At 43.0% G+C, this 14828-nt stretch overlaps 2 protein-coding genes across 3 annotated transcripts; one reads left to right on the forward strand and one right to left on the reverse strand.

The window, feature by feature from the left end:
- Positions 1 to 75: 75 nt before the first annotated feature.
- LOC125768819 (protein tamozhennic) lies at positions 76 to 8871 on the reverse strand. 2 transcript variants are annotated; one of them, XM_049436983.1, is made up of 8 exons: positions 8738 to 8871; positions 7440 to 8065; positions 6099 to 6177; positions 5889 to 6009; positions 5615 to 5794; positions 5442 to 5529; positions 5291 to 5371; positions 76 to 4294 (listed from the first exon to the last, which is right to left on the reverse strand). In XM_049436983.1, exons 2-8 carry the CDS (start codon positions 7558 to 7560, stop codon positions 1893 to 1895), a joined length of 3072 nt encoding a protein of 1023 aa, XP_049292940.1. In that variant the 5' UTR covers positions 7561 to 8065; positions 8738 to 8871; the 3' UTR covers positions 76 to 1892. The 2 variants fall into 2 exon arrangements, with proteins under 2 accessions (XP_049292940.1, XP_049292939.1); XM_049436982.1 differs by having other exon boundaries at positions 8446 to 8871.
- Positions 8872 to 10732: 1861 nt separating this feature from the next.
- LOC125768858 (ATP synthase subunit alpha, mitochondrial) lies at positions 10733 to 13879 on the forward strand. The gene is made up of 4 exons (XM_049437110.1): positions 10733 to 10933; positions 11644 to 11880; positions 11957 to 12297; positions 12374 to 13879. Exons 1-4 carry the CDS (start codon positions 10868 to 10870, stop codon positions 13383 to 13385), a joined length of 1656 nt encoding a protein of 551 aa, XP_049293067.1. The 5' UTR covers positions 10733 to 10867; the 3' UTR covers positions 13386 to 13879.
- The last annotated feature ends 949 nt before the right edge of the window (positions 13880 to 14828 follow it).

The following is a 14828-nucleotide window of genomic DNA, read 5'->3' on the forward strand; positions in this document are numbered from 1 at the left end:
AAACGCTTTTGTAGAACGATTTTTTAGATTTTGGATAGATTCCTTGCAAACCAAACAATAACAGTACAAAACGTGTATATCTCAACAGCAAACAAAGAAATGGATCATTTTGTTTTATTAAAATCTATAATATGCGAAACAGTTTCATTATGATTTCGTCGTCTCCCCATACACGCCGGTAATCCACACATGCACAGGAGAAGTAGTTACTAGTTCTATCCGTTAGCCTTACCATCCGCGTACACTTACGCATTTGCTTTTTCAAGTTCTTTTAGTGATTTGGTTGCTTTAGGTTTTGGTTGTCCTCTATGTGTGTGTGAGTTTTGCTTTAATTTATCCCATTCGCTTGATCGTTTAGAAATTTGCTATAAAATGTAGATAGAGAATACTCAGCAATGCCTATTCGCATATAGTTTTCCATCCTCTCCGGTTGAGTTCAATTTGATAATCCCTGTCTGGTGCTCGGTAGGGTTATTTACTCTGTTTTACTCGTTTGGTTTTACCTAATCAGTAAATATCAATCCAATTTGCATTTTGTCTCAAGTAACATTGATGTAAAACTAAAAAAATATTTTAAACTTTAAATAGTATATAACAATCCACTTTTTGATGTACAATCTTTTCTTATACGCTTATTCGCTTAGGTGGCGGCATTTCCATTACCGAGAACTCATTTATTCCTTTTTCGTAGCGAATTTTCTTCCACTCATTCCATTCTTTGACTAGTATCTTTTTGCAGCGTACTTCAAATCGAAGGATCCGAAAGCCGTAAGCGGCGGCTGCTTACATTTCATTATTGGAGGATAAATTAATTAATAACAATTAGTAGAATCTATTCCTCACCCTACATAATTTTAATTGCTTCTTCCATCCTACGTGCCACCAATCCATTTATTGGAGTTTCTTCCTCATGGTTTAGCCACGGTTTCCCTTGCTTACTCCCGCATTTCTAGTTCATCGAGAAACCGGCCGTTTAGCGCCATTATGCAAACTTATGTATGCAAAAGCGCGATTGTCGATCCTATCCAGCTGATTTTGTTTTTATCAAATAGAATTTTAGTTTGGTTGCACTGTTTGCTAAATCTCGCCGGCATTTGCAACACATGTCCATTTGATCTTTTTAACTTCTTATAACCATACTTCGGTCACCACGGAGGTTACCGATCGTTAAAGCTTCTAGTTCTTGCCACACATCCCTTCACAAACGCGATGGTTAAACCATATTCGACCCGTTTTGTCTTTGTGTAGTTATGTGCGCGCCACAAAAGCGATAAACGGTTTGAAACACAAACGTTTACTTTTTCCAACACTAAATGAGAATTTTTGTTACACCTGCGCGCGTTCATCGTTCGTTGCATTGTTTTCCATTCGGGTTTGGCTTTACGAATCAAATCACGTTACTTCCCCGGGATTAAATTCTCATTACTCCTCTGCTAATCTTCAAACAACAGATGCGCAAAGCACTGAAGCTTATTTTTTCGCCAGGTTCTGTTTATTCACCAAAGAAGCACAATCGACTGAATTGGTCTAACTGTTTGCAGGACAAAAACGCGCCGATTTATAACCATTGTGGGAACAAATTAAAATGGATGTAAAAGTTTAATAAAAAAAACATATTATTATAATGGATTGTTATCAGAAAAATGTAAAAATAAACTGAATAACAATACATGGCAACCCCAACACAATTTTATAACAACTGTAATTGTGAAAACAACAGAATTTGTTGGAGATAACATTATCCTCTACTTTGGATGGGCAACGGTAAAACAATCTCGTTTAACAATAAATGGTCGCTTGATAGGAGGCGATGAGGAGGTGGGTGGGGGGGGGGGGGGAGGTTGCTAGGGGAAAGGAATCGTTCCGAAATTGTTATCGTACTGGAGCAGAATTTAAACACAGGTTGCCGTAGTTCCGTTGCTGGTGGTCGTCGTGCCATCGAGCCGAAAATCGCGGCTCTTGGAGCACATATCACAGATGCGTTTGACATCCGGGTTCAGGTAGGTACAGAAATTGCAATTCCATTCGGCACCGCCTTGTGTTCCGTTTCCGGGACTGCCACCTGTCGGGCTGGGGTTTATTATCGTTACCGCACCGGTATCGAATGTGGCCGTTTTCTTCTTCCCATGCGTCGCTGACGTGTTGCTGCCCGCTTGGTAAACGCTTGCAGTTCCGCTGTTCGCATTGTGGTTATGGTGATTGTTGACCAAAATTCCTGTGGTCGAACTGCTGTTTTTCGTTTCCTTTACAGGCATCACGGGACCGGTTGACGAGGAAGATCCCGAACCCTGAGGTGTGATCTGTTTTTTCGTCACCGAATTTATTCGACTGCTGGCCATGGGTTCATTCTTACCACCACCGTTCTGTTCCAGCCCTAACAGATCTTCGGTCGTGGCATTGGAAAGCGACATTTTGGCTACCTTCTGGACCATGGTTGCGGTCACACCCGAACCAGAGGAAGGATGACGTTCGTGTCTTCGCCCTTCGCTAGCATTATGCTTGGACGAGAGAATGGCAGCTGAAGATGGCCGGCTTATGCCATCCACCTTGTCTGCAGCTTTCGGTTTCATAGCCTTTAATTTCTCGTTGTGATTGCGTCGGAGAGTCGTGCTGGAGGATGCATTGGTCGATTCTCTCCTGGCGGGGTGATGAACGTCCTGCTCGTCCATGATATCATTCCGTCGCCTTCGTCGAATGGCTTCTTCCTCCACCATACCTGCACGGTTATCTTCATCGTCCATTTCATCTGCCAAAAAGTCTCCTCTTTCGCCCAAATCCTTCGTATAGCCTTGCTTTTCCAGATTTTGATAGACGTAGTTCCACGTTTCGTAGCATCCGATTCCATCCTGATTTTTGCTAGAAATCCGACGGCTTACGTTGCTACTTTGCTCTTGTTCTCGCTGTAACTGTTCATCTTCGTAACTGTCGAAATCCGACTGCCGCGAGTTGCGTGACGTCTGGTGATGCAAATAGTGATGATGGTGATGATGCTGCTGTTGCTGCTGCTCTTTAAGATTTCTTTCGGCCAACGCTTCTGGCAGCATGTCACTCTCATAATCAATCAGTAGCTCGGAGTTTTTGTGGTAACGATCCAGCTTTTTGGCACATCCACTGCCGGATCGTAAAGTATCGTTACTCCGGCGCACACCAGACCCCATATCGTATTCTTCATACATTTTCTTCTTGCTGCTTAAAATAGACGCTCCTGGTTGTGCCACCGTACCGTACGCTGCAGTTTGGGTAGCTGCGGCCGCCACCGAGGTGCCACCATAGATCGATGAATCCACCGGCTGATAGTAGGGTGGCGGTGGCATCATACCGTTCGGACCGCGGTAAGAAGGATAGCCTAGGTTCATAGCCGCATGCCGATAAGATCCGCATCCTTCCACCATTCCATTTTGGTGATGCTTTAACTGGTTTCCACCATTCATGAACATCGGTCCGGGGGGTATCCCCATTGGAAAGTTGGTGTTGGTTGCGTACTGCAACGGCGGATAGCGTCCGCTGCCTGGAACATTGTTATAAGGATGATTGTTACTGCTGCAACTTACACCAGCACTGGCACCTCCACCAGCACTACTTCCTAAGCCGCCGGCCACCCCACACGATAGCATCCCATCGAGCGGTCCACCCTCATATGTTGGCTGCATAGCAGTCGCCGACGAAACGGCAGCTTGCGAACCACCGTAGGGCGTAGCGATCGTGTAGTGATAGGGTTGATCAATGGAGTGTCTCTGCATGTACACATTCATGCCGTACATGTTAGCGGCCGATGCAGCAGCAGCAGCAGCTGCAGCCGCACTATTAGCGTCCTGGTAATGGTCGAGTGATTTTGAATGGGGCATCGTTCCCAGAGCTGGTGCGCCAATTTGCTGTTGCTGCTGCTGCGTGGCAGATGTAGTCGTCGTCGTTTGAAAGTTCTGGTAACTACTATGATGAAGATGATGATGATGGTGATGATGCGAAGGAGGAAGATGATGAGGGTGGTATGCACCACCGTATGCGCTTGCCGGCAATTGTTGTTGGGGCGGTGGTGGTGGCGGCGGCGGTTGCGCCTGTTGCTGTTGGTGATGCTGTTGGCTATGAATACTACAGGGTGCAGCAACAGCGCTATTATACAGCTGACTACTGCCAACAACGACACCGTTCCCACCACCACTAGCACCACAATACGCAGCGGCCGGTGGTGGAACTGGGGGAGGTTGTTGGCTTTGCACATGGAATTGATACGGGTTGCATGAATTGCAGCTACTAGCAGGCGCTAAAGCGGACGCACTATTATTGCCGTACGTGTCTGGAGAGAAGAGAGATAAAAAATTGGAGAACATATACGTCATACACTCTCGAGGCATTAGAGTAGTGAAGACAAAATGGAAAGTAAAATGCCAAAATGCTTTGTTAATAGGACACATACGTAAAACACACAAGAACACAGGACACAGTGTGTATTTTATTGTGGTTATGGAGTTTGTAAGACAAAAAAACAATGGTTCAGAAGATATAGATCAAATAGTTAGCTCATGCAAGTGTAAGCTTAGCTGTGAATTGCTAAAGATATTTACCCACAAATTGCCACAGGCAAATGTAGTTGAAGTAAAATGTTATGCGCACTTTTTGTAACAAAGAGTGCTATTAAAAGTGTGTGTACGCGCAAACCGTTGGAAAAGGCACAAAGAGTAGAGAGATACAGTAAAAATAAAAAGTGGGCAGATTTTTTTTTAAATAAAAGACCTATCGTCCAAATCATTCGGTTGGGATCGTCCAAACCAAGGGTCGAGGGGATCTTTCGTGCGTACAAATAAAGTAAGTTAGCGAGCAATAAAGCCATGGAAAACAATTGTTAAGCAACTAACAGTAAGTCTAGCATATGAAATGTACCAACAACGGCATTCGCGTAGCAAAATCTGCTAATAGTTTTATAGTAATGAATAAAACAGACATAACGTGTGAATTGACAGACTAACCGTAAATGTTAACATGCAAAACATTCATAATTATAAAAGGGAATTACTTAAGCAACATGCAAACGAAACTAATTTTAGGATTAGCTAGCTAGTGCGCTACAGGGAAACGCAAATGATAGTGTTGATATAGGAATTGTACACGATCCTATATCATTTTTTTGCCGATTCGCTAACGTATATGTTGTTGCGGCGGTATCAACTGCCGCATATTTTATATATATATACTAAGGACTCTCTCCTTCCTATCGTATGCGTAACCCTTTAATGTTAAAACAACTAACTCTACAGCAGATTATGCTAATTAACTACGGCTTGCCATAGTATACCTCTTAATTTAGCTTGTTGCTTTTTGTGATGCTTTTCTTGTATAGATAGTGCCATTTGCTTGACTGTTTGCATTACATCGGCTGAAAAATACAATAATAGATTAAACATCGATAGCAACTTCCTTTGTGATAGCTCGTTTTCGATACTAACCTGCGTGGTAGCTTCTGAAGTTGTAAATATCAATCCAATCTATCGACAACCGCAGCGAAGTAAGCTCACTATAAATTCGTTTCATCATCTATAACAAGCAATGATAGGTTTTATTTTGTTTTTTTGTTTTTTGTTTTTTATAAACGTTTGTTCGTAAAAAACAGCTTTCTTACCTGACATTCTACGTACGCTGTAATAGCGTCACGCGCAACGTTCATTACTTGATCGGGACAGATAGGACCATCTAAGATGAGCGTTTTGTTCGGCATCAGCTGATAGCCCATGGCTTGGAAAAGTTTTTCCGCATTCACCAAATTGGCTGCTATTTCGTGCTGGTAGAATCCAGAGTACATCTGTAAGAAAAGAAAAAAAAACGAGCATTTTGAAACGCTTGGGAACGCTGATCCGCCCACATGCGGATCGGTAGTACCGCATTATTTATTATACCTTTATCACTTTATATTCTTTTCGCCATGGTTTCACGAACAGATTGTTTGCGTATTGGCTGATTGCCTCAAATCCGATCGATGCTTTATAGGCCGAAAAATCATCCAGATGTGCGACCGAGCTGCACCGCAACATACAAACGATAGAAACAATTAAATATTAAATCCGCTGTTTGGTAAAAAAAAGTGCATGGTTCAGTAGTGGACCTACCTATCAAAAGCATATCTTGTGTCGTCGAGATAAAATTTTTCATTTGGTGGCACCTTTCCCAATCGTTTTTCTATCAGATCTGTACAAATGAACAAATAGGAAACGATTTATTAAATTATCAAAATAACAACAAAAGTTTTACACATAATTGGCGGCGGTTTGTAAGTGATGGTGATACTTGTACGAATAAATGAGGGTTTGATTTTATGTGTGAATACTTCAAGCCATTGCCTTATATCTAAAAATAAACGAACATTCTAGCTGACCTTATTCGGGTTTAAACAAAAGAGGAACGCTTTAGCAGAAGATCGTTTGAAGATCGGAAGCATTTTCTTCTCAAGACAGGAGATGTATGAATTTAACTACAAAAACATTATTTAAAGATCTCGTCGTGATGGCATGGTATGAATCCAAATGGTCATGAATAACACGCAGTAACTCCTGCAAGTTTCTATGTAATATGCTTTGACATTGTGCTTTGGACAGGAGGATTCAGGAAGTCAATCGCCCTTCAGTTTCTTTTAATAAGAAGATCTTATGCGTAAACAACAGCCAATTGATCTATGAATCATCGAATGCATTACAAATTTCGCCAGGGCAATAAACATTCTCAGGGACAATGTTCTTAGCAAGAGTCAATGCTCGTGATGTGCTGCTGATTAGATCCTACATAGAAAATTATAACAACAAGACCAACGAAACAACGCTACTCTTATCTTCTCGCGTTGAATGCGAGCCAGCAAAAAGGTTGATAACAAAAATGGAAAACTCAATCAAGGCATTTGCTGTTTCTTGATAAAATGATTCACACAAGATCACCACGTTTATCGCTGGAAGCAAGTGATAAAGCATAGGTAGTAGCTGTTCTCTCTCTCTCTCTCTCTCTCTCTCTCAATAAAGACAGATCATCAGGTAGATCTAGTTTTGTAGTTGTTTCTTGATAAAATGAAACAATTTTTATGTTATTGCTTTAATTGTTCCAATTTACTCGTTGCTTTTTAAGTTGTAATTGTAATTGTAGCATTTATTAAACCGTTAACTTTCTTTTTCGAGAGCAAAATGCTTCATATTAAAGGACGATACAATGAAGATGAACGTGGTAGTTTGCAAAAATTCTACAACCGATTTACTCTTGCCCAGCCATTTTAATGTTTGGATAGTTTGTTCTACATATATAATCAGTCACATTGTCGCGCACCTGTGCGAAGGTGATATAATTAAAGCTTCCTGTGAGCTTTGGCGAGGGCAATTTAAATCCCCTTATGGAAACGGTGACCACGAAAACAGACCCCCCCCCCCCCCCTCTTTCGGCATGCACACAACAATTGTGTCAGGCCTTACCTTCTAGGTCGCGCCGCAGTTCGATCTTTAGCATCGATTCCTCGGACTCGACATACTTCCAGTGGTTTTCCAGTATTTGCTTCCACAGCGCGTCATGCGTTTCGTTCGATGCGTAGGCCATCCTAACAAATAGATTTTGGTTCGTTCACTCGTAAGTAACTCCCAATCGGCGACACGATATCGTCGATTGATTTTTCGTTTTTTCGAAACGACTCTGCCCCGCTCTCTACTCTTTGCTCCGCCTGCTACGAACCGTTGACCCGATTGTGCGCCGGAACCGGAAGGAAACTGACGAAGCGTTTTCACGTTTGCACTTGACCGCACTTTTGTAACGTATCATCGGGAAAAGGGATGCACCCTCGTGTCACGGCTAGCTATCCGTCCGGAAGAGGTTCGCTTTGTTTTGGTTAAAATGCAATCGATGATATCCTTTTCGGCGATGCTAATTTCAATCCATTATCCCGAAGGTACACATTTACTTTCCAAGGTTTTGGAAGGAAGTCAGCACAGTTCTACATAACCAGGACGAGTCAAAATGTGTGTCACTTTTTCTCATCACTGCATACAGCATACACCTCGTTATAAATATAGTGAGACTAATCCTCTCGAACCAGTAGCGCACATGACTAGTAATGAAAAAAACACACACAAATTTCTATTAAAAGATCTGCATAGCCAGCTCCGTTCGTCGGCGACACCAAGAAACACCATTTCGACCAGAGACGATGATGTGTCATGTGTTTTGTTGTTGTTTGTTATTGTTTCGGTTTATCGCTCATCACTTAACCCTCTCTCCCTTCAATGCAATCATCTCGATCGGTTTCGCGAATTATCTCATTGCCTGGAATAATACAGCCAGCACTCCCTTTTCCTAATGCTAATTGTTGCGTTCAGTGAATGCTTTTGCTATCCACTGAAGCATTGAACGAATAACACACACTTCCGCACTGATGCACCGCGTCCGCAATACACAGATCATAATTCATACCAAAAAGGTCTTACGAACCGTTATTCATGTTTCACGCGTATGGGAAGACTAAGTTATTTGCCAACCAGTTAAATAAAGTGCGTTTGTCGAGAGCTGCATCGATAACAATCCCGAAATTCCTCACGATGAACTAAGGAATTTCTGACAGATGCATTCTTTCAACTTGTCTTCAGCTAACCCATTGCCATCTAGGTACTAACACTGGCGCGTGTATGAACATTCCATCACACAATTGATTTTCGATTATCGTACTAGAAGAAGCTTTAAATTTATCGTTATCGTCGCTTCCGTAAATATTAGTTTAACCCACCGTCCAGGAGCTTGCAAACTTTTCTGCGATTCAATATTTGTGTAAACTTTTTTTTATTTACATTTGTCGATCGCACAACGAGGGGCACCCCAAGCAAAAAGTTTCGACTTGTCAAGAGCAAATGACAGAATGTATGTCGGATGTAGAAAGCTCCGACATTTAAATCATCGCGATATCGAGTTAAAAATATTTGATTGTGCAAAGTCAAGTGCAAAAATTGGTTTGATTTTGTGTTAAATAAGAACAAATTTATGCAATGCTTTCGTAACGATTGAAAGAAGTACGATGAGTGTCGTTAGTAATAAATTTAAGTATTTTTTATATCCTCGTTTGGCTTATGTCTGTTTTATGTTCCATTTAATTTCGTTAATTGTTTCTTTCGTCTATTTTTTGCATGCAGAAGGAGAAAGGAAAGGTTGGAATAAAAATAAAAATATTTTTTTAGGATGGTAGGAAATCGGATGATTTGTTCAAGAAAATAATATTGTTTGAAAAAAAAAAACTAGCAGCATGCTTAATGTGTAGGTATAAAGATTAACTTTTTGATAATTTCATTTTTATTCAATGATGTCCAAAATGAGAAACGAAACACAAAAGGCGATACGGATAAAAAAATCCCCAACTGTACGGCACACCACCAGCCCACCGGTAAAGAAGTGAACATTGCAATTTAAACATCGTCACATCATCTCTGCCCAACCGACAAAAAACGCTTAAAACGCTTAGCAACCGACGTCGAAACGACGTCGTTTCGACGTCGAAGGGAAGTACTTTTTCGACGAATATTGTACGTTTATAGTGTCGAGTTCAAAACTTGACGAAATGAGAAAAAAATATACTCATCCCCAACCCACCCCTTATGCTCACTCTCACGCTCCTCACTCTGCTTCCTCATTCTCCTTCACCTACGCCTGTTATGTTATTTTTAACTCTAACTAAAACTTTTTCTATATATTCCTATCTTGTGTTTCATATTGGATTTGATCAAAGGCCCCACATGTCGGTTCTAATGCATTTATTAATTTGAATACGCTGCTTCATAGAGAGGGGTGACGAAAATGAACAGTTTGTATATTCCAAAGCAAGAGCACCGCACAACACAAGAAGAAGCACGCCTGCTGCAACATTATTTCAAAAGATGAATGAACGTTGAATTCAATGCAGGAATTTGAAACTAATTTCGGGTTCGATAAATATAACCGAACCTGAATCTCGAAATGGCAAACATTGTGCAACGATTGTGTTTTTAGTTGCCAATGTTAGATATGTATTAAATAATGAATAATTGTATACACTTTTGTTACACGGTAAACAATGTAAAAACATATTTATTTTTCTATCCTTCTGTCTTTTAAACCGTATCTCTTGAACCCATAGAAAAAAATAAATACTGTTTCGTGTCGTACTGACGTTGTAGTTTTTTTCTGTGAACGCACACACCACCGTTTCTGATACGCAAGCACTTTCTACCATCGTTAATGAATGTTATCCGTGATTTGTTTCGGGTTTGCGAATATATTTCGGGAAGGTATCCATTTTCGTCCACCACACTGGTCATTCCTGGATGAATTCGTTTTTGATCCTGAAGAATATTACATCTTTTGAATGCAGTGCATCTCACTTTTGCCGATGCCGACGCATCGGAATGATTTCTGCACACTTGTGACTATTTAGCACTTATTTTCTCCATTATCTGAATAGCTACTGTTTCAGGAATTGTTGATAAAACGCAACAACTACACAAATGGCTAGAAAAAAACTAAATAAATGTAATAGTTTCTGGACCATTTCTGTGGGAACCGAACAACCAACGTATTCTAACATCAAAACTGTAGTTGCGTTAGCGCACCAAACAGCCTACATAGATTAAACGCTTGAAATGTATATGTGTGTGTGAGCCGTAGAGCAAATGACATTTCAACTCGTCGTATATCGCTTGCTCTGTCGGTTGGGTGCCGAAAAGAACGATCTGTCGGAAAAAAGAAAAAGAAAACGACCTCCATTTTCACGAAGGAAGTCGCGCAGTTCGTGCGAAGAAGTTGTAGGAACCCATTACCCAACGACGACCGTGGAACTTTAGGCGTTAGTTCAGCAGTACTCTAAATCCAGCAGCAGCCGCAAACAAAAACGATGTCGATGATTTCTGCCCGTCTGGCGGCCTCCGTGGCTCGCAGCCTGCCCAGAACCGCTACCCAGGTGAGCTAAATTGACTTCAAAAATTTCGTCACAGCACCCCGGCGACAGCACTTCCTCCATGTTTCGCGTGTACGGTGTCTGCCTTATCGATTCCGACGGTCGGATGAAAAATGGTGACATAATCGTTAAAGGGATACGGCTGAAATTTTCGCCGGAAAGCAAGTGCCTGTGTCAGTGAAAAAAGCTAGTTTGCGTGCGAAGTAAGCCTGATTCCATCTGCCAGCATGTTATGCAATCGGACAGATTTTCACAGTGCCGGTCGCCCAAGTATTCTTCGTCCCCCGGTGTGACGGCTCCACGTTATGTAACCTCGTTGCAATTTTGTACGAGAGAACAGGAAAAAAACAGTGAACAGTTGGAAAAGTGTTGATTGTAATGCTGCCCTGAACTTCATAATGCCAAAAAATATACGGCAAAACGGAAAAACGAAATTTGCAAGTTGTGAATGGTGAATGTATTGTAGTTATCGCCCACAAGAAGATTCCATGATGGCGGACGTGAATTGACAGCGCATGAAAAAATCTAGCCCGCCTCAACGCATGGAAAAGTAAATGGAGATTGTGTTTTCGATGACAATGAATACTGAATTGCTGCCAACAATTCCTTTTTCTTAATGGACTAACATAAGCAGAAACTCCCAAAACCATAACTTTTCTCGGTTTCTACGTTATGTAATACCTTTTGTTTTGCCGGTGGTTTTTCCTTCCCAGGTTGCCAAGATTGCCGTTCCGGCCGTTTCGGTTGCCGCTCGCAACTTCCACGTCTCCACTGCCAACCGTGGCGCCGAGATCTCTGCCATCCTCGAGGAGCGCATCCTCGGATCGGCCCCGAAGGCTGATCTGGAGGAAACTGGCCGTGTGCTCAGCATCGGTGACGGTATTGCCCGTGTGTACGGTCTGAAGAACATTCAGGCTGATGAGATGGTGGAATTCTCTTCCGGTCTTAAGGTGGGCTTTGCTAACAGTTGTATGCTGTCCGCTAACGATATTGCAACATTAACCGTTGGTACTTTGTTTGTTTCAGGGTATGGCCCTTAACTTGGAGCCGGATAACGTCGGTGTGGTCGTGTTCGGTAACGACAAGCTGATCAAGGAAGGCGACATTGTCAAGCGTACCGGTGCTATCGTAGATGTGCCAGTCGGCGATGAAATCCTGGGCCGCGTTGTCGATGCCCTCGGTAACGCCATTGATGGAAAGGGTGAAATCAAGACGAATCAGCGCTTCCGTGTCGGCATTAAGGCCCCGGGTATCATCCCCCGTGTGTCTGTACGCGAACCTATGCAGACCGGTATTAAGGCCGTCGACTCGCTTGTCCCCATTGGTCGTGGTCAGCGTGAGCTGATCATTGGTGATCGTCAGACTGGGTAAGACTTTTAGGAAGAAGAGGAATAGAAAGTGTGGATTTATTTACATCGCTCTATTGTATGTGCTCCCTTACAGCAAGACCGCTCTGGCCATCGATACCATCATCAACCAGAAGCGCTTCAACGATGGACAGGATGAGTCAAAGAAACTGTACTGTATCTACGTCGCCATCGGTCAGAAGCGTTCCACCGTCGCCCAGATTGTGAAGCGTCTGACTGATGCCGGTGCGATGAACTACACCATCATCGTGTCCGCCACTGCTTCGGATGCTGCTCCACTGCAGTATCTGGCACCATACTCTGGCTGCGCTATGGGTGAATATTTCCGTGACAACGGCAAGCACGCTCTGATCATCTACGACGATTTGTCGAAGCAGGCCGTCGCCTACCGTCAGATGTCGCTGCTGCTGCGTCGTCCGCCAGGTCGTGAGGCCTACCCGGGTGATGTGTTCTATCTGCATTCGCGTCTGCTGGAGCGTGCGGCTAAGATGAGCCCGACACTCGGAGGCGGTTCGCTCACTGCCCTGCCCGTCATTGAAACGCAGGCTGGTGATGTGTCCGCTTACATTCCAACCAACGTCATCTCGATCACTGACGGACAGATCTTCTTGGAGACTGAGTTGTTCTACAAGGGTATCCGACCGGCCATTAACGTCGGTCTGTCTGTATCGCGTGTCGGTTCCGCTGCTCAGACCAAGGCCATGAAGCAGGTCGCCGGTTCGATGAAGCTGGAGCTTGCCCAGTACCGTGAGGTGGCTGCCTTCGCCCAGTTCGGTTCGGATTTGGATGCCGCCACCCAGCAGCTGCTGAACCGTGGTGTGCGTCTGACTGAGCTGCTGAAGCAGGGTCAGTATGTGCCGATGGCCATCGAAGAGCAGGTCGCCGTCATCTACTGCGGTGTCCGTGGCTACCTGGACAAGATGGACCCGGGCAAGATCACCAAGTTCGAGAGGGAATTCCTGGCGCACGTCAAGACGAACGAAAAGGCGCTGCTGCAACAGATTGCCTCGGAGGGCAAGATCTCGGACGATGCCGACGCTAAGCTGAAATCTATCGTCACCAGCTTCATGTCCACCTTCTCCGCCTAAAAGGTGCTGAGTTCCGTATAGTTCCCGGAGCATTGAATCGTTTTTTGTTTACAAATCCCTTCTAAGAAGAGAGAGCGAGTGACGGTGAATTGAGGCAGTTATAGTGAAGGCCTTCAAAAATGCAAAAACACGGTGACGAAATATCTTGGCGTAATGGAACAAGGAGCAAATAGAAAGAGATAAAGCACTGGTTTGGAACAGCGCATGCCATCAATAAGTGTGCAGACTACAGTATCGTTTTAGCCATCGCCGATTAAAGAACAGCCGTACGAATGATAGAAATACAGTGCATAAGTTGCAAAAAAGAACATCCTACCACGAAGAAGATCCGAGGGCGGCACGAATGCGTATTAGGGAGACACATGTAGATGGAAGAGTTTAAATAAAGCGAGCGACAGTCATTTCCCAGTGTTCTGACAAACCGGTAATCTTAATGCTGTGTAACCCTTTGGGATGTATGGAAGCTGGAATGACTGAAACAAAAAAATCGAAAATAGCTTCAGTTTTTCTTCATTTTCTGTGTTTTGATATCACAAGGTGTTCACCAAAAAATGTTTTCGGTATGAAACCCTTGCTTGGTCGACCCACAACTGAAGTGCTACGAAATGCCAACCGCAACAGAAACTCTGGAACGAAAGTGGATATGGGTCGGCCAAACTCGGCATCGGAGTGGATACAAAACCAGTAAGTAATTAACTGGAACACCTTAGTACATTGCATCAGAGACAGGGCTAAGGAGTCATGTCGACGCGGCATTAATAATGAAATAAAAAAAGTCGGTAAATATCGGACTTTGCAAAAGGTCAAGGCAGGCGTTGGCAATCTCTCAGGGTGGAAATCCATTATATTGAGAATGTTCTCACTACGTAGCGATTAGGATTATAATAAATATAATAACCTACTAATAATAGTAGTAAGAAACATCGGTACGCTTGAAATTTTGAACTCTTTACTACAGTCGTGCAATTCGAACCCGCGATACCATGGTTTGATACGATTTTGTATACGAAGAAAGTTCAATATACATATGTACATATATGTATCATACTCCACAAGTACGCGAATTGGATCGTCTTTATTGGTATCCTCGCGATCGGCCATTGCACGGCATGTAAGATGACTTCTTTATTTGGCTTTGTGTGGAAACAATTGTCTATAAGGTGGAAAATACAATGAAAAAAATGCTTTATAGGTACGAATCAATGGCGTAGCGCAACATGAGGAACAAAACTTGACTTCCTCAATCGTCGACTATGAATCGAGCAAGTTGGAGAACTATTGGAAATGAAAAACTATGTGAGTCGTACGATTAACTCACCATCGATAAACTGATTCACCATGCCTCGCTGGTTGAGTCATGTCATTAGAATGACACCGAACTAACACCCCGGTAGTAAAGTATTTCACCACCAGGCGAGAGAAAGAAACGAACGAGCAGCACAA

The sequence above is a fragment of the Anopheles funestus genome, chromosome 3RL, assembly GCF_943734845.2.
Source record: "Anopheles funestus chromosome 3RL, idAnoFuneDA-416_04, whole genome shotgun sequence".
Classification (NCBI taxonomy): domain Eukaryota; kingdom Metazoa; phylum Arthropoda; class Insecta; order Diptera; family Culicidae; genus Anopheles; species Anopheles funestus.